The 19,768-nt window shown below is 30.0% G+C and overlaps 2 protein-coding genes across 2 annotated transcripts in view; one reads left to right on the top strand and one right to left on the bottom strand.

Annotated features, from left to right (window-relative positions):
• The window catches only part of Cdk8 (cyclin-dependent kinase 8), a 20,961-nt gene extending 5,459 nt beyond the window's left edge, over window positions 1-15,502 (top strand). The window contains exons 4-12 of the mRNA XM_014417835.3: window positions 4,439-4,579; window positions 5,668-5,857; window positions 8,551-8,665; window positions 9,474-9,572; window positions 10,808-10,880; window positions 10,967-11,064; window positions 11,906-12,014; window positions 12,549-12,695; window positions 15,200-15,502. Coding sequence (XP_014273321.1) covers window positions 4,439-4,579; window positions 5,668-5,857; window positions 8,551-8,665; window positions 9,474-9,572; window positions 10,808-10,880; window positions 10,967-11,064; window positions 11,906-12,014; window positions 12,549-12,695; window positions 15,200-15,244 — 1,017 coding nt within the window. The 3' untranslated portion in view covers window positions 15,245-15,502. The remainder of the gene's footprint in view (window positions 1-4,438; window positions 4,580-5,667; window positions 5,858-8,550; window positions 8,666-9,473; window positions 9,573-10,807; window positions 10,881-10,966; window positions 11,065-11,905; window positions 12,015-12,548; window positions 12,696-15,199) is intronic.
• A 1,374-nt stretch (window positions 15,503-16,876) lies between these two features.
• Window positions 16,877-19,768, bottom strand: part of LOC106678961 (alpha-L-fucosidase) — a gene marked incomplete in the record, with an annotated part of 11,149 nt that continues 8,257 nt past the window's right edge. Inside the window, 3 exon segments of the mRNA XM_067045518.1 lie at window positions 16,877-17,193; window positions 17,309-17,450; window positions 18,257-18,422. Coding sequence (XP_066901619.1) covers window positions 17,086-17,193; window positions 17,309-17,450; window positions 18,257-18,422 — 416 coding nt within the window.

Below are 19,768 nucleotides of genomic sequence, written 5' to 3'. Positions count from 1 at the left end.
CCATAAAATATAAATTATTACATGATTACTTATTAGTTAATTTATACTTATAGCTGCTGATGCCGTGGGATGTAGTGCCGTAGGTGTCTTCTGTTTCATAAGGGATGTCTAGGTCTGGTGGCCCTTCTCACGACTTCGTCTAGTGTCTCAGTCAGCATCCTGACTGTGGTGGTGCTTCCCCGTTCAAGCCTTCCTGTTGAGTGTCCGTCTGTTCTTCTCCCCGTCTGGTCCTGCAATGTCTCACTTTCCTGCCCTTGTTACCCTACTCTTTTTCTCCCACTACTCCTTTTAGGGCGTTACCTTATTTTGAAATCTCTTATCTCATTGGTCGTTGATGTCCGAAGACTCCCGAGGCAGGCGTCCCCCTCCTCAGGGCCGAGGATATGTAACAAAAAGTTTGACTTGTCCAGGAAGGGCCTGCACCTGGTTAATTTGATTCTGGTCCCTCGTCCTAACCTATTTTCTGCTTCGATACTTAAAGGTTAGCCAATCTAATTTTCTCAGGGGCCTCTGGTAATGTGACAAACTTAATACAAATGTTTCCACATCCGAGGATGCTAAAAGCTTCCCAGAAGGATACCCTGACCAGGTATAGGTGTAGATGACGAAACACCTTAATAATACCCCGGATTGTCAATACATAGCAATACTTACATTGACTCCTTTTATTAAATGGACTACAATATTATTACCAATAAGCTGAAGTAATATCTGTATTTCCTTGGGTGCATCACTTAAACTCTGTAAAAGTTATTTCTAAAGGCTTGTGATCGGATTGAAAATGGATTGTTTTTTCAAACACATATTTCTGAAATATTTTAACAACAAGCACAATTGCCAGTGTTTCCTTCTCTATCTGGGCATATTTTTTCCCCCACAATTAGTGTTCTTTATGTGTAAGCTACAGGATTTCCATCTTGTATCAATTCTGCAACCACACCCTATGCACTTGTATCTACTTGAGTTTTAACGCTTTTTGACTCATCAAAGTATTGTAAAATTGGTGCCTCTTTCAGACTGTGTTAGGTTGATATTTCATCATTGTCTAGCTCCAGACTACCTAAGGCTGAAGTTTCTCTTGAGCTTGGTGACCCTATCGTACTAGGAAGGGGACATTCGGAGTTGCTAGAAGAAAAAATACTTGAAGGGTGTGATTGCCAAGTGGATGATCCTTCTTTCACACGGATTAGGCCGGCATAATTCACTTCTTGGCTCACTGGAGGTATCCATAGCTACTATGGGTAGGTCATACACTGCTGATGTATAATGAATTAGAATGCCTTTTTTTTTTTTTTTTTTTAGATTATGAAGTATTCTGAAAAGAATTCTGGTGCATTATCCAAAACTAATACTTTCGGAACACAAAATTGAGCGAATGTATTTTCAAGGATATCATCTATGGCTTGAGAAGTAGTTAAATAAGTGATTGCAATACTCATCTATTTAGAGTATACGTCTATACTTAGCAAACTCTTCTTCAATGCTATGAATTCTATCCCAGGGAGCATTTGGGTATTCTCATTGATGTGAATGAAACTGATTTAGAATTTTTCAGGCAGGCAAAACATGGCTTGGCCATGGTTTCCTATGTCCTGATTAATGGATGGCCAATAGTGCTAGTGAGAGAGCAAGCCAAATCTTTCATTTTAAATTCTCCTATGAGCAAGGTGTAGTTTTAACAGTGTTTGAGTATTTGGTGGGATAACCACTCTGTGGCCAAGCATGAAACATCCATCAGAGATTGTATATTCTTTCTTTCCCTTACAGCCAAGAGACTTAAGATCTTTACCTTCTAAGTTAGTAACTCTAATATGTGGAGATCGGTTCAAATTTTATGATTTTATGTGTGACTAAGTAAGGAAATTGAGGATTTTATTAAGGATTTTGGATTGTAAGGATTGGTTACAAGAGGAATTCAAAGGTTTAGTGGAGCCCCAAAGCTCAACTCCGTTTGTCCAGATTGGCCTTATTACAGTCATGTTGATCAGTCTTTTGTAATGAATTGGAAGTTTAGACCGTTTATCCAGTAAGTGCTGTAATAGTCGAAATCGACGTGCGTGTTTTACAACTTAAAGATAAACAGTGTAATTATAACTTTTTTTTTATCTAAAACAAAATACTGTGGAAATGTATCATTACAGTTGTCAATTTTTGTTACATTTGTGGTAATACTACATTTGCTGTACAAATGCAGACCGTGTTTCCACTGGTGAAAAGTGTTTTTTTTTAATTTGTTTATTTTCGGTTAGCTCCATGGACCTTATAGTTCTTTGGGCGCCCGAACCAGCCTTCTTCACGCCTGCCTGTCTTGGGCTACTGCTTTCCATTTTTCTGCATGCAGCTCTTTCGCATCTTTGTCAATTCTGTCTAGCCATCTGGTTTTTGGCCTCCCACGTGGTCTCTTGCTAATTACACTAGCATTCATTGTTGTGTAGAGACATTATAATAGATTGCTACGAGCCGCATGTCTCCCCATCTTAACATTCTTGCCTGTCATGGCATATTGACTGACCAGTCTCTGCATGCAGTTCACTGTTAATTCTCCTCCTCCGTGTGTTAAGGCTCTGATCTCAGATAACTCCTGTAATCATACGAAGGATTTTATGTTCAAATCTCTTGATTCTGCTTTCTAGGATACCTTTTAGAGCCCAGGTCTCGGAGCTGTATGTAAGAGCTGGCTTTATCATGGCATTGTACGCCCTTAGTTTCAGATTTTTTGGGAGGATTTCAGTATTCATAATAAAGAGAAGAAGGCTCTGTTCACACTTGTTATTCTCCGGTCTATCTCAGTCCATTGATCATTTATTCAGAAACAATTTTCATTCCATGTAGACCATGTTGTTAGGGTGGATTTTTCTGCTTACAATCATATACTTTGTTTTATCTTCATTTATTTGCAAGCCTATTTCCTCTGCTTCTCTTATTTTATTTTCTTCTTAGTTTCATTTGGGTGTTACAGCTAATACCATATTTGTGGTCAATTCCATTGGATGTTCCACTTCACATGTCTTATTTAATTTTTCTGGTTTCTATAACTCTTGTTTAATTTGTTTTCTGAGTATGATTGGAAATCTCCTTGGTGACTCACACACTGGAACCACACCTTTGTGAACTTTCAACTTTAGTGTACCTGTATTTCCAATCTCCTTTTCCTCAAATAATTGTGGAAAATCCTCAATATATATTTTATTAATCATAACTTCCTTTGCTGGCTGGAGTGATTTAGCTCATTTTTAGTGAAGCATTTAAGCACAGTATAATTTCTTTTTGTATATGTTACTTTTCACGTTCATTTCTAAAATGCTTTATCTTCAACCATTTCCTTCTCTCAATTGTTGCATATTAATAATTGACTAGGCTTACTTTTGATTCTAATCTGATCATCTAATTTTTTTTATGTTTTACAACAACTGTTCCAACCACTACAAAAACCCACACAGAACCTCTCAGCCAATGTTGCCACTGTACAACAATATTTGTAGGTCTCTCATCCATTTTCTTTTTAGTCTCCTCCTTTGTGCCATACATGAGATTGAAACCCAAATGTCCTATTGGCATGATTTGGTTTCTGAGTAGCTTTTCATGAAAATGTTTGTGATAAGTTCATTGTACCAAGTAAAAGTTTAAGGTATTCGGTGATTATTAGAATTTGTAAGCCAGTATGTAAAGTCTTGTTTTTAATCTACAATGGTGCTTTAGTCATAAGTCATAGTATCTTGGATTGGAAAGATTGTATTCGTTCGATGTGACTCTGTTTAGCGATTCCGTACATTTGTAATGCATATGTCCAAACTAGTTTTAGTAAGAACAAGGTCTGGAATGTGTGCATCACACCAGATTTTTTATTTTCCTTTTATTTAAAGTGAAATAAATAAATACATTAGTAGGCTAAAACACTGGAATGGTTTAGAGAACAGATGGGGTTGAGATGCGTTATTCTTTACCTTATTGTTCATTTAGATGACAGTATACCATGTGTAGATGTAGATTAGAGTCTGTGCAGTGTTTTCTCTGCCTTATCCCACAACTTATTTCAAGTATTTAATTTAGAACTTAGTAGACTATGAAAAGGCTTACTAATTTTCATTCAAATTATTTCTATATTTTCTAATTTTGTGGTGATTCCTTTTTAATTTAATATAGATAATTTTTGACGATTAGGCCATTGACCAGATTTTGTGAAGTTCTCGCAGAATTAATCTTAGCCATCTGACTCTGGCAAGAATAGATGGTTGATCTATAGGATAACTTGTCTTTTCTTTCCTTCCTTAGTTGTTGATAATTCCTTCCTCATATGAAACGTAATCAACAAACATAACTGTCATAGTTTGCTATTTAGTATCAATATTGTACTTTAAAGTAAAGACTTAATAAATTATAAAAATTAAATTTTTTTATTACTGCCTTATACCATTTCTTATTTTGTTTTCTTTTTCAGCATATTATTAAGTTCCATCGTGCTGCCAAAGCAAATAAAAAACCAGTAATGGTCCCAAAAGGAATGGTGAAGTCTTTATTATACCAAATTCTGGATGGAATCCATTATCTTCATTCAAACTGGGTTCTGCACAGAGATTTGGTAAGGATTGATTAAATTCAATTTTGAACAATTTTATTTTTATTTTTTCTTTCATAAAGATTTAATCAATATTTTTTATGTACCAATTTGTCTTTCACATTTGTTTACCACATTTTTATTATTATTAACCTCTTAACGCAATTTTTTTGTAAAAAACACAATTTAGAACATTGTCTTGGCAAAAAACTTTGAGAAATACAAAAATAAACAAAATTTTTATTTTAATTTTGGATATCCTTATGTAAACATAGGCTAAAGCTATATATAGAGGATTATTACAGAGAATAAATTATTGTTATTTATTTTATTATTATCATATTGTTATTTCAATTCTCGATTATATTTGAGTGAAAAAATTATAAAATACAACACCACTCGAATTACCTCGATTGTGCACAGTTTGGCCTGTTTAGTCCACTCAAATTAACTCGAGCCTGCAAGTTAAGTGGTTGAAAAAGAAAAAAGTTGTAAGAATAAAATATTGGTTTGAAATTATCATGTTCCTAAATCATAAACTTTGCTAGTTATGAACTTAATCACACATGTTCAGTTTTAGTAATGAGTATAATGATAGCAGTTATTCTGGCTTTTTTCTCCAGTGGAAGAGGCCAATTTTTTTCTTTTATTTCATTCTCACATTCTAGGATACTTCTTCAGATTCTGTACCTAATGCTGAAAACCTTAGGACTTCTTAATACAGCATCTGTATTAATAATAAAGAATAAAGTTATTTTTTCATTTCATTTCATTCATTTCATTTCATTTCATCTGTGTGTCCTACTAAACCATTGAGCATTGCTGGCTTGAGATAATCAAAAATTATCTGGCAGCACATTGCTTATTATTGAATAATAACTTGAATCTTAGTTCTGTTAGAACCTGTAAAACCTGTACTGATCAAGTATGTACCAGAAAACTCTGAATCCCCTCATGTACTTTTGTACATTCTTGATATGCAGCCTTTCACTCTTTTTTATGAAAACAGGATATTAAAAGTTTTTATTAAGGCTTTTTGAACATAAATTTTGGTAACTTATATTTTAAAAGTTTTAATTGTTTTCATTATTTATTTGGTTTTTTAATTGTAGAAACCAGCCAACATTCTAGTGATGGGAGAAGGACCAGAAAGAGGAAGGGTTAAAATAGCTGACATGGGTTTTGCAAGACTTTTTAATGCACCACTGAAACCTCTAGCAGATCTTGATCCTGTTGTTGTAACATTTTGGTACCGTGCACCAGAACTGTTACTGGGTGCAAGGCATTACACCAAAGCCATAGGTGAGCTCTTGTTTCTTTTCTTATAATAATGATTATTACAATTACTTGCAAAATTACTTCCAACATGCACATAACTTTTCAAGAATGTTATGTTCTAATTCTAATTTTATTCTCTGATCAAAGTTTGCTTATGCTATGCACCTCTTATATTTACATTACCTTTTTTGGATTTTTTTTTGTTACACCATTTAACCCTCACAATTTTTAATGCAACTAAAATTTCATGCAAATATTTCTTTGTTTTTATATGAAACAATTTATTGTATTTGTTTTGACAACACCAATAGTTCTAACGTTTTTACCTATATTATAAAAATATGATCTATATAAAATTTTATAATTTTTGAATCTCCTCTATTGACAAATTTAGATTATTCCTTTAACTAATTTATCAATTACAAAAAATTATTATTATTTGTTTCACAGTTATTGTAATTTTTAAGATGATCAGAAAATGAATTGTTTGAATTTTCATAAGAAATTGGAGTTATTTATCCTTTCAGAAATATTAGTTCATTAAAACATAGAGCCATATTTAGTGCTTGGCATATGAACAAGCAACTTCTGGAAAAACATTAAAAACTAAGAAATAAAAGGATTTTTTGTGATATTTTTATTGTAATTACATGAAATGTTACTATTGTACGTGATTCTTCCTGGCAAAACACTAATTAAAACTGTCTGTTTCGGACTTTCTAATATTTCCTTTTCGCTTATATCTTTTTTCTAGTGTTTTTAAAAATTAATTTAATAATTATATTTTTCATTTAAATAGATGTTATGTAGCTTTATAATAAAAATCATACTTTACCGTTACTTATCAGCTGCCCAGAAGTTACTGTGATAGTAATCATTAAAATATTATTAGATAAGGCCGAGTTAAAGGAGATAAAGAGGAGAGTATAGAATCTCATGGAGTAAACAAACCACATATTAGTGTGGTGCTTAGAGAGTTCAGAAAATTTGAATTATGTGGTGGTCTAGTAGATATTGTTCAGGTGTCATCAGCATTTTCTGGATCAAATAGTGTACATATGATGACTATTTGGTATTAGAGTTGCCTGTGTTTTCTACTATTTTATTTGGAATGAATAAGTTTTTTAATTAATCTTTTATGTTAATCATTTCATTTTTTGTACAGTTAAAGAGTCGTACTATTTTATAGGATCCAAAAATAGAATAAAAAAAGGATTTTGGCACCCTTATTAGGCTAAAAAATAATATAAACATAATTATTATCCTTAGAGTGGTTGAATAAGTAGAAAAACCAGTGCCAAGTAAATCCTGGTAGGCACTGTATATTTATATTTGTATATATATATATATAATTTTTAATTTTATTTTTGTAATAATTTGAGAAAGTGGCATTCATTTGTTGCACACCTGGCATACACTCTAAGAACCTCTGGTCTAGAGCAGTGCTTTGTGATTGAGAAAAATGAATACATTTTTATATGTTATAAAATAAAGTAGAAAGTAGATCCTCAACTTTTTAAAAAATGATTCTATGAATGTAATATAAAATCATATTAGGGGTTTATTATCCTTAAAATGTATGTATCCTTCTTCACTCACCTTTTTAAAAACGTTTTTATGTAATTGCATTTGTTTTTTTATACTGATTTACTTTATCCAGTGCCTGTTGGTCTTGGCTTGAATGTTTAAGGGAACGTCTGTTGTAATTTCAACCATCATCTTAACTATCTTTAAAAATATATCAACTGCAAAAAAAAATCTGTCACTTTATTTTTCTGATGTTAAAAGCTGATTATGAGTAACATGTTTGTTTTTGTGGAGAGATTGGTTAGTACTAAGTAAGCCGGGACTATACACATAAATCCCTTCAGGATCAAAAGTGGAAGCCTTCCTTACCCATGGCCGTTGCCTAATGGCAATGGATAGTTCCCATGGCCACTGATTCAGAGATACATTGACTATCAAGGGCCTGGCAGGCAGGACTGACTAAATTTCCCTTCTGACTAGAATCAGTGCCTCTCTAAGTCACTTATCTGGTACACAACTGAATGTTTTTAAAATTAATTTCACCATTTGTACATGAATTTCTATTTGAAAACAAACATTATGATCTCCTCAATGTTTAATAAACTAAATTTGATTGTACAGATGAATATTTTAATATAACATGAGTTTGTAATTCACATATACACAATACCCTATCGTCTTTTATCTCTGTTGAAAGGAGTATTGATCTCCCTATAACTGTAACCTTGAATAAGTTGACATATCATCCAACCTAAAGCTCTTGAAATTGCTCAGGTGTTAGAAGACACATTTAAAGCATCCAGAGAATGGTTAGAACACTTTAAAATCCGGCATAGCATGTTCACCAAGTTGATTTACTACTTTTTAAATTTGTAAATATATTAAATTAAAAAAATATCTCTATAAATAGAATACAAAATTACAAATAAACTTCTTTTATCCAAATTAATAAACTTTTTTTGATATATTCATATTCATTTTTTTAAGAAGCAAAGACACTTTCTTACTGGACACTTCTCAGTAACGGACAAATCCATCAGACCTATGGCTGTTCATTGTAAAGATGTTTAATGTTACACTCTGTAATAAGAATTATGAGATGTAAAAAGAGTTACTCTTTTTGAGATAAGTGTTAACAGGCATAGAATTACCATTTTATATAAATTAATGTTTTTAATCTTCTATTACAGATATATGGGCTATTGGGTGTATATTTGCTGAGCTGTTGACATCAGAGCCTATCTTTCATTGCAGGCAGGAAGATATCAAAACTAGCAATCCATATCACCATGATCAATTAGATAGGTATTCATAAAAGTACTGGGTAGGAATGATTGAATATGCTTAGTAACTGGAAGGTGAACGCAAGACTTCAATCATATTCTTTTTTCTTTTACATCCAACCCAAATATTCCCCTCAATTCATTTACTTTTTTTCCTTTCATCCTCTTTATTTATGGGTCATTAAAAAATTTAAATTTTATTTATGATTGTATCATAGATTCTTCAAGAAGAAAAGGGCAATTTCCAACGTATATTTTGTAATGAGATGTAATTTTAAAAGTCTAGGAAATTATGTTTTATTGATATGTATACATAGTTGATTCTTTTACTAATTTATTTTTAAATAAATTAGCATTTCGTCAATGTATTAGAGATATTACTTTAGGTATTTCTTGAGAATATTTCTTCTTGGAAGATTTCAATAATACGTCCAGTACTGTTATGAACTTTCAACAATAGAGCAATGAACTTTATAGAGTAGTGTTTATCACATATCCAAATCAAAACTGTAAGTTTTCATTTTTTTTATCAATTCAAATTCTATCAAGAAAGGTGTTAGCACCAATAAAACTGATTATCAAGTAACTTAGGTTTGAATTTATGAATCTGTACTGAATCTACTTAGTATTTGGTTTCAAGATTTATTAGCATTTTTTATATTTATAAATTCTTTTTAAAAAAAAACAACATATAATTGCAGTTAAGCAGTACTAATTCTTTGTCTGTTTAATTGTTAACAATGCTTGTTTCAATTTCCATTATTTAAAAAAATTAAGTGCACAAGTGTAATTAGATTTTTATTTTTTTTTGTCTTTTGTTTTGCAACTAGGATATTCAATGTTATGGGTTTCCCATTGGAAAAAGACTGGGAAGATATCAGGAAAATGCCCGAACATCCTACTTTATTAAAAGATTTCAAAAGATCAAAGTAAGTATATTCTGTTTGTTTATTGTCACTTTTGTTAGGAATTATTTTCTATCAAAAATATTTTATTGGGACTAGTTCATTTATTGTTTGTTTTAAAGATTCACTATGAAAGTAGGAAAAAACTGATTGTAATACTATTTTGATTAAGTCTGATGGAAATATTATAAGTTACATTGTTTTTGTTTGTTTTTTTTCAGTTTTAGAAACAGTGGTCAAATATTTTTATTAATCTGAGTAATTTTGTCGTCTGCTATTATTGTAATTATTTAGAAAGGTTTTATAAAATAAATTAATATTTGTCTCAGTTTGATCAATTCTTTCATTACTGTTATTTTATTATTTGTATATAAATTTACGGTACTAAGCCAGATTATGTGCTTATTTCAATATTTTTCTTTTGTTTACTCTCTCATTAATGGGACATTTTGTCTGAGACTTTGTTTCAAAATATATTTTCATGGTTTTATGCAACTACAAAGGTGTTATTCAGGGTCAAATGTAAACGTTTTTTTTTTTTAATGCAATGAGCCATTTCTTCATTCATAGCAAAAAAGTACTGAAAAATGTATTCTTTTATTTATTTATTTTTTTTTATTTTTGGCACAAAAAGTACTCAAAACTTCTTTTGCTGACTTATGTTCATAGGAACTTTTTTTGTTTAAACCTATGTTTCCTATAAAATCTGTAAGGATAATATTTTTGGGGGAAGACATCCTTTATGCAATAAATTATATGATAATTAATATATATATATTAAATACAAATTTTATTTATTTATAACTGAAATCATTGTTTCTGTGTGCTATTTTTGTTTGGTGAACATTTGAATTATTTTAATTCTTTCTGAAGTCTCCATTGTACATTTTATCTGAATCTGATAAAATAGAACATTTTATACTTACAATTTTATTTTAAATTTAATTTGGTAAACTGATGAAAAGTGCCTTGAATTTTACAGTTTATAGCCTTGAGATCCTTGAAATATGCTTGAATTTGTTCATGATATATTTCTGGACAGCATGAATGATGTCTAGTTTTACTTGTTAATAGAATAATAAACTAGTAGAAACTACTATAATATTAAAAATTAAGATTGACATAAACAATTAAATATTTTGAAAAGGATATGGTCATATCCTCTAAACCTCTGTTCATTTTTGATTTTTTTTTAGCAGTTATGTTATTATTATATATAATATAGATTTTAATCTTGCTTTTTATAATTTTTATTTCAGTTATTCCAACTGTTCCTTAGTTAAATATATGGATCGGCATAAGATCAAACCTGATAGTAAATCCTTCCATTTGGTGAGATAAATTTCATTGACTATTCATCTTATTTACATTTTTAACTTAAATCTCAAGATTTAAAAATATACTAATAAGTATTGTAGTTGCAGAAACTGTTGTTGATGGATCCAAATAAAAGAATCACTTCAGAAATAGCCATGCAGGATCCATATTTTCAAGAAGAACCTCTTCCAACTCAGGAGTTAGTTTTTCATTTATTAAGTTGCTAATAGATTGTGTAGTATAATGTTTTATGTTTATTTTTGACAATAATCAGGATAAATAATTTTTTTAAATTCTTATTAACTATGCTGATGTTTAACCTAACATATTGGGTCATCATCAAGGCTAAAATTGAAACAAAGTTTACATAAGGTATAAGTTGTAAAAATTATAGGTAAAATAAATATTGTACATTGAAAAAAATTAAATACAAAAATAAAAATGTTGATATTTAACAGAAATATGATGAGTGGTATATGTGCCAAAAATATTAATAATAATGATGAGTGTACGGAAATAATGTATGAAAGTAATCATTATTCAATTATGTTAAAGCATTGTTACATAAAAGAGGATCAAATAACAATAGGTATTGAAAAAAAGTAATAAATACTGATCATGTTCAGTAGAGATGGATGACAAATATTTTTGTTCAATCAAAGAGTTTTGAGTGGTGAAGATTTAACCAGTTTTTAATGAAAAAGATCTAATGGAAGGTAAAAACTAACTAGTATTAATCATGTAATTTAAAACATTAAAAATAAGCTTTATCTGTCATGGGAATGTGTGCTCAAGCTATACTGATGCTATCTAACGTTGAGCTTCAACCCTTAAATATCGTGGTTTATCTACAGTACTAAACAATGAGCAATCCTAAACAATAACAATTCTCTCTGTTCCTAAGACTTGAGGACTAGCACTCCAGCCCAGGCTCAACAAGCCACTGGGCATGGAAACAAAGTTATAGTTAATTTGGCATATCAATATTTGAAATGCCTTTATCATGTATTAATTAACATATTAATTGTATTTTTTTGTAGTGTTTTTGCTGGGTTCGCAATACCTTATCCAAAACGTGAGTTTTTGACTGACGATGATCAAGAAGACAAATCAGATAAGAATAACACCCGACCTAACCAGCAAAATAATGTATGTATCTTTTTTCTTTTATTAGTTTAACTTATCAAATGCCAAATTATTTATGTATTTTTTATGCCCACAGAGTTTGATTTATTTTTTTAATGGAAAACATTACATTAATTCTATTGCTAATTTCTGTTTCTGAAATAAAAAAAAAAAAAACCTCATGTCCATAAGGAGTATAGGAGCAATTCCCATCACACATTAATCATTATAAATATGGAAATAATTTTTTGATTAAATTTTAACCAGGTAATGTTTATAATAAAAGAAAAATTCTGAGATACTGTTTTTTTGTTTATTAGATTACCCTTAAAGTTTTATACTGGTGTTGGAAATAACATCTAAATCTTTATTACCTATTGTAATTTAATTTATAACAGATAATGACGATTTTTAATTCTTAATAATGTTTTATTTTTATGATCTTACAGAAATTGATAGTTATTTGATAAAAATCATTAATTATTCATTGAAAAATGATTGTCCATTTTAGTAGAAAACATAATTGTCTATCTCTGGTTTTACTGGTAACATTCACAGGGAGGTCAAGGTGGAGGTGGCCAATCGGAACAAGGTAGCAGCCATGGACATAGTGGACCTAACGCAAAGAGGGTACGCCTCTCACATCCAGGAGGGGGACAGCAACCTCAAGCACCCCCTGACTTTCATCAAAGCATGATGTTTCAGGTAATTCAATAACTAACAAATTGACTGTCCATCCTAAAAACTGAAGCTAAGAAAGGAATTAATGCACATATGGTTTATCATTATGGTACCCTCCACTTTCACCCTCATCCTAATTTATATATACTGATTTTTTTCCTCTTTTTTATTATTTTTTTTTTTTTTGTAATATTTAAGAAAGGATTTTCCTCTAACTTCATAAATGGCTAAGATATGGCTGTAGGAAACATCCAATTGACTGCCATTTGAAACCCAAGGCGGAGGGTAGTTACTAGTTCCAAGGATCATCAAGTGATCTTTGACTTTGGTGTCAAATCTTAATGGACTTGATAGTTTTGGAAAAAACTTGGACAGCAGACAGTCATTTGTTTTATTTAATTTTTATTATCTTGAAACAAATTTAATAATTAGAAGAGATTTCTGAGATAAAACTGTAAAAATTCTATAAAATATTAATAAATCTTAAAAATTAATACAAATACAATATACAACCAAAAGAATATAAATAATTAATTGCTATTCTCTATAGGTAACAACTATATTCCAACCATGGTAAGAGCCAAGTATTTATTTAAGAGTTATTATAGTTTTCAGGAAGTTTAGTCAATTTTACCCTTAAGTCAGCTGATACAGAATTTTTTATCTAATATTTATTTTATATGTAAGTCAAACTTGCTAATACTTACAGAGATAGGTTGATCGAAACAAATCTTTTCACTGCAGCCGTGTCAAAGACATTAATTTCTGCTAATTGCTTATACCTCCATCCTTTTCTTGGCTCCTTTTCCGATTTTTATATTTTGAAACTGATTTCAAACAAGTTCATTTCATTTTTTATACTAGGAAACTTATGTTTCGGATCACAAGAAGACTGATCCATCTTTAGCAGTATATGTCATCTGAGTCAATGGGGAAATTATCTATGCTACTTTCCAAATGGTACAAGTGGGGAATAACAAGTTGGAGGACATTGGTCTGAAGCTTAATTTTGTTTATTTTGACAAATTCATGCAAATGAAGAAAGTTGGAGATGTCTCAGCTCTCAACACACGCTATTAGAAATTTAATTGTTTTCCGCAAGGCTTTTATTTATTTATTTTTTTGTGCTGTCTTTTACCTTGAAGAAATTGTTTCTTTCATTTTAATAATAAAAATCAGTTTTTTTTTAATAGAAAATAATACAAATATACCATAAAACTCGCTAGAATTGATTTTTCCTTAGTAACGGCAACAACCTAGTTCCACTCCAACAATGACCCACAGTCTGAAAAATGGCCGACGAGTAGTAGATATATGATAGACAAGATGATGGATGCAATTATATATATTTGGATTTCACTTCTAAATCACAAAAATGTAGTAGATATTAAATATTATTGGTATGGAGCCATCTCCAGCTTTGGCGTTTGTAATTTTAAGTACAAGGGTGGTTTGATGTTCTCGAAATCATCATTAGATGTCAGTGCTAGAGCTACGAGGTTCCTGCGCAATAATCACACTTCCTTTGTGAGTGAACACATGGGGTGAGTGGTGGTGATGACTCTGTTGTTATTTTATGCATAGTGATTTATGACAATGGAAAAAACTGAGATTCAAGCAGTGATTAAGTACTTTGTAAATAAAAGTATGAAAGCAAAGGAAATTCATGTCGACTTTCAGAACACACTGGGGAGACTCAGCTCCTTCATATTCAACTGTAGCCAAGTAGACCAGGTAGTTTAAATTTGGTTGGGAGAGCTTAGATGATTCGCGTAGTGGACGACCAAAAAGTGCTATGACCCCAGAATTTATCGCAAAAGTACATAAAAAGATCATGGAGGATCGTCGACTGAAAGTCCGTGAGATTGCTAAAGCTGTAGGGAAGACATCTGAATGGGTATATCACATTTTAACTGAAGAATTGGGAATGAAAAAATTATCTGCAAGATGGGTGCAGCGGCTCTTGACATTGGACTATAAACGCACCAGATAGACCAACTACAGGAAAAGATACGCGAAAAAAGGCCTGATTTGGCAAGGAAAGAAGTCATCTTTCATCAGGAAAACGTCCGCCTGCACACAAGTCCTATTGCCATGGCAAAACTTCATGAACTGAGGTACGAATTGTTGCTATTTGGCACCATCAGACTTTCATCTCTTCCCCAAGCTGAAAATTTTCCTAGGTGGATGGAGATTTCCTACAGTGGAAGAAGTGACAGCCGAATTGGAGAGGTATTCTGCAGGCCTGGATGAATCTCATTTTTGAGATGGGATCAAGGCATTGGAACATTGCTGGACCAAATGCATTAGTCTACAAGGAGACTATGTTGAAAAATAAAAGTAGTTCCACCGAGGTAACACACTTCTTTCTAGTATATTCTGAGAACTTTTCAAACCACCCTCGTATGTATATACTTGAATCATAGTAATGATTGTTTCTGTGTTTGGTTTTATTATTAAGTCTTATACCAATTGTTGCATATTAACTTATTTATTATTATTATTATTATTATTATTATTATTTACAGGGAGGACAACAGCAACAGAATCCTAATTTTAGTGGGAGATTTTAGTCATACTTCATTAGTGATAATTTTCAGTTTACTTCAGTAAGACTTTATGGTTGGTTCCATGTAAATTAGTTTATTTCGTTAAAAGATAAAAGCAAACAAATATCAGTCATTAGTTTTTATCTTTTAACGTCCTGCTGTTACTGTGACTTCCTGTTAAGTTTTAAAATTTTACAATTATTTCCTTACCTCATTTTAAAATTATTAGTTGTAAACTATTGATTATTAATATTTATTGATATTTTTAATACCTATTTAGTGCCTAGCACTGAAAAAGAAAGTTACTAATTTCCTTATAGGTATTGTTGTAAATAGTAAAAAATTTAATGATTTGTAAATAGTCGAAAAAAAAAATTTCTATTCATTATATGTAAATATAGCAGTATATTGTTAGTAATTTTTAGGCTTAGGTTATATCTCATTGTAATTATCAATGTCATTACAATTTAGAGAATATTCTGTTTTCAAGAAATAGAAGACAATAAATTTATCATAATGAATACGATAACTGAATGACATTGATATCATTTTAAGTTATCTGTTACCTCAGTTGTAAATAAATTGAAAATTAGGATGAACATAGAAATTCTAATCATGTTAATGGATGATGAGTGTTTCTTTACTTTCTTGTGTTTATGGATAATTTTTATTCTTCATGATCTTGTAATTCATATTAATATGAAAAGGATGCAAGATCTAAGAAATGTATTGGTATTAGCCATCATTTCTCTAAATATTTATTTTCATTGCACTTAATATGGTGGATTTGGTTTCTTTCAGCATAAATAAGCCACAAATTTATTATAGAGCCAAGAAAAAAGTACAAGAAGGTAACAGACTCCTTAATATTTAACATTTGAACTGTTTATCTATAAATATTTTTATTTAATCAGTTTTACAGCTTTCTTGGAGTTTTTTGGTCTAATAATCTTTTTTAAAGTGCGCATCATACTGTATTGCTAGATTTTGGAGTATTGATTCACTGTATTAATATTTCTCTCAGTTTTGTTTTTTTAAAAAAACATGTATTTTATTTAATTTTTTTAACAAAATGGAGTTACCTTGCTGTTTGTAAGAAAGATTAAGGTTTGATTCTTGTTTTTGTAAAATTTAGTTTGTATTATGTTGGACTCATATTGTGTATTGCGACATAAATATTAATACTCGCTTTATGCAATATGTATGTAAACTTTGAGAGCTTACGAAAATTAAAATCTTAATTTTAAAAATTAGGATATGAGCTTAAAAAATACTTTGGACTAGTATTTTAGATGATTATTAATCAAAAATGAATTTTAATCCTAAAATTCTTCTATGCCATTTTTTTTCTTTTATAATTTTTTTAAAATAATTTCTTAACAACTCACTATTGTTATAAGTACATTGGTTTCAAAAGTTATAAACTTTTCTAAGATGTTTATACTTTTTGCCAAAAAAGTATGAGTCCAGTTAATTCGAATTGCTTTTAAAATATTAATACAAATCTCGTAAAATTATGAGCATCAGTTTATTTTTTTTTTTTTTATTAAAATGAAATTAGAGTTGATTAGGCAATTAACAAAATATAGTGTACTAAATATAGCTTTTGAAGGTTATTTTATAACTAAAGAGAGGAATAAAAAAAAGTTTATGACATGAAATTAAAGTTTTGTATGTACTTTAAATCTTACATCATTTTTATAGTTATTAAGTAATAAATAACTATATCTTTTACCTATAAGTATTTATATATGCCATATGTTATTTTTTATACAAATTTATATATAAAAATATCAAGACTGATAATGATCTGTTGTAGTCTTTTTGTGTTTATATTACTCAATTGTAAATAAAGTTGGCGACCTTTAAGGTGATACCACATTTTTTATTTTAATAGTCCAACCCCATTCATTTTCTACTAGAGCTTTATCTGGTAATGCAATTTTTAATAAATGTTTTTCTGTCATCACACCCTGTAACAAAACATTTCTCATTAACCTAAATTTCCTATCTTTATAAAAAAGCACAACTTTATAAAAAAATAAATTGTAAATATTTCACTAAAAAAAAAAAAATGCATTATATTACCTGTAATTTAATGCCTGGCAGGCCTAACAAAGAGATTTTAGATTTATCTGAAATCTGAGGGCAAGATAAGTAGACATTATTACTCTTGGGCCATCTCAGCATAATTACATAAAGGTCTTTCCCTGCATTTTTGGTTGTGTACCTGCAAAGTTAAATTCTTAGTAAAGCCATTTTTTAATTAAGAAAACTATTATTTTTTTTAACCTTATGTAGTTTCTCCTGGCGCATAAAATGAGTAAATCAGACACACTAGAGTTAAACTTATCTATACTGTTTGCTTTTCAGTGCTATGAGTGGATTTTATTTGGCTCCGAAATTTTAATATTTTTACATTTATTTATTTATTTTTTTTCACTTTCTTAATGGTTTAAACTAAGTAAATTTTGTTTTATTTGCAACAATCAGTTTAAGCTATAATTAGTGAAATAATTTATTAATTCAATTCAATATAAAATTACTGTGACTGTTATTTGCTAAAGAGTAATTTTTTATATGACTTTTACTTTCATTTTTTAAGATAATAATGAAAACGAATTGTATCAATTCTTTAAACAAGTAATTAGAATTAATTAACTCCTTGAGATAAGATTATTTTAATCGAACCTGGGGTGAAATTTTGTGTGATTGATGGACAGAGAGTGATAAATTTTTGAAATCTTTATATGCCCTAATTTATTGATTGCATTGACATATGTGACAACAAAATTTTTTTTCTATTTAGTGTTTGAGACATTCCATAGATTATATACCATAGACTGGAGCTAATGAACAACAACTCTATTAATTGTAGGAAAGTATGTAGGATGGTATCAATAAAGAAATCCCAATTTGTGGTAATATCTTTGGAATAGGTCCAATGCAAAATAAAATCAAAACTTTTTTTTTTTTAATATTCATGCAAAGCAGCAATTTAAAAAATTTCATTAAGTAATAGTTAACTGTTTATACCATATGTCTGGTTGAGAGGAATCATTCTGGCAAACATCCCAGGGAGAAGATTCATATATTGCTTCACCATTCACATTCAGCCACTTTCCGAGATCTAATAATCTTTCTTGAAATATTGGATTAATTTTTCCATCTTTTGACGGTCCCACATTTATCAAGATGTTGCCTGTTAGTAAAAAATTGAACCCATTTTATAAGTATTAATAATACAGATATTATTTATCATTTTATTTTTTCTTAAATATGTAATTCATCCAAATGCTGAGGTTAGTAATATTACAATAAAACATTAAAAGCATTGTAGTGGAATGTTATACTATGAGAGAAGAATAGAAAAATATTTGTAATAAGTGCATCTAGTCATCGATTAGTTCCCCAAATTTAACTGATTTTAAATTCCTGATTATCAATCAATTACTCATTAACTCCTGATATAAACAAAAATATTTCCTCTCTACCTAAACCTAGGAAATCTATTGGGGAGAGTAGAGATCTAAAAGAGGAGTGATGAGCCACTGAATAAATAATTTTATTATTTATTTTATTCCCATGGATTCAGATTTAATCCCAATCCAGAGATTAATCAATTACATTTTTTAGGTTTTCTGATTTTTTTTTTCATTTTGAACACAAGAACAGCCTTAAGGCTTTTCTCCATGATCATCCAATCACAAAATAATGAATTTCTAAATGTATACTACTAATTTTGTATATAAGCAGAATTGGGCAAAATTTAGTTATAACAAAAAACTAAAGCTAAATTAGCTGTAGTTGCAGTGAAAACTAAAATTGGTTAGTTGGTATCTGTTTACTCATAGCTAACTCTTAGAACTGCATTAGCTATTACCTGAAATCAGCAACTAACATTTAGTTATGAAGTGTTAGCTATAGTTAAAACTAATATTTTGTTAGTTTTATCTCTAGTTTCAACTAAAAAATTCCAAGTACAGGCTTTATTTTAACTTTTCTTATTTCTAATATATGGCCATGTTTATGTTTTCTCTGGACAATGGATTAATTTAAGAGTTTTTAACATATTGGGGCCCCTACATATGTTTTCAAGGGGCTGACAATGAAAAATGAATCAATTTTATGATCACCATCACCCGCTGTGTATTGATTTATTTTAACTTTTGGGATTCCTGACATATAGGGATCCCTACAGATGTTTTCGGAGGTGCAGAAAATGAAAATAACATCAATTTTTAGGTCACATGTTTGTGTATCGATTTATTTTAACTTTTATAATTTCTAAAATATTGGGGTCCCTATATATTTTTTCGGAGGAATTGAAAATGAACATAAAATCATTTTTGATGAAAGGAATATGGTCCGGGTGCGGTCAAAAAAACTCAAATAGTAGAAATATACTATTTTAATGAGCCAACGTTTTGCCCCACGTTGCAGGGCTTCTTCTGGGCTAAAAAAAGATACAAACACATAGTTACATAAGGCAAACAAAAACATAAGTGTAAAATAACAGGGGTATAAAATGTCAAAAAGTAAGATATA

The sequence above is a fragment of the Halyomorpha halys genome, unplaced genomic scaffold (assembly GCF_000696795.3).
Source record: "Halyomorpha halys isolate HHAL.00 unplaced genomic scaffold, Hhal_1.1 Scaffold170.1, whole genome shotgun sequence".
Lineage (NCBI taxonomy): Eukaryota > Metazoa > Arthropoda > Insecta > Hemiptera > Pentatomidae > Halyomorpha > Halyomorpha halys.
The sequence above is the reverse complement of the archived record's forward strand: the minus strand, read 5'-3'. Positions and strand labels throughout refer to the sequence as shown.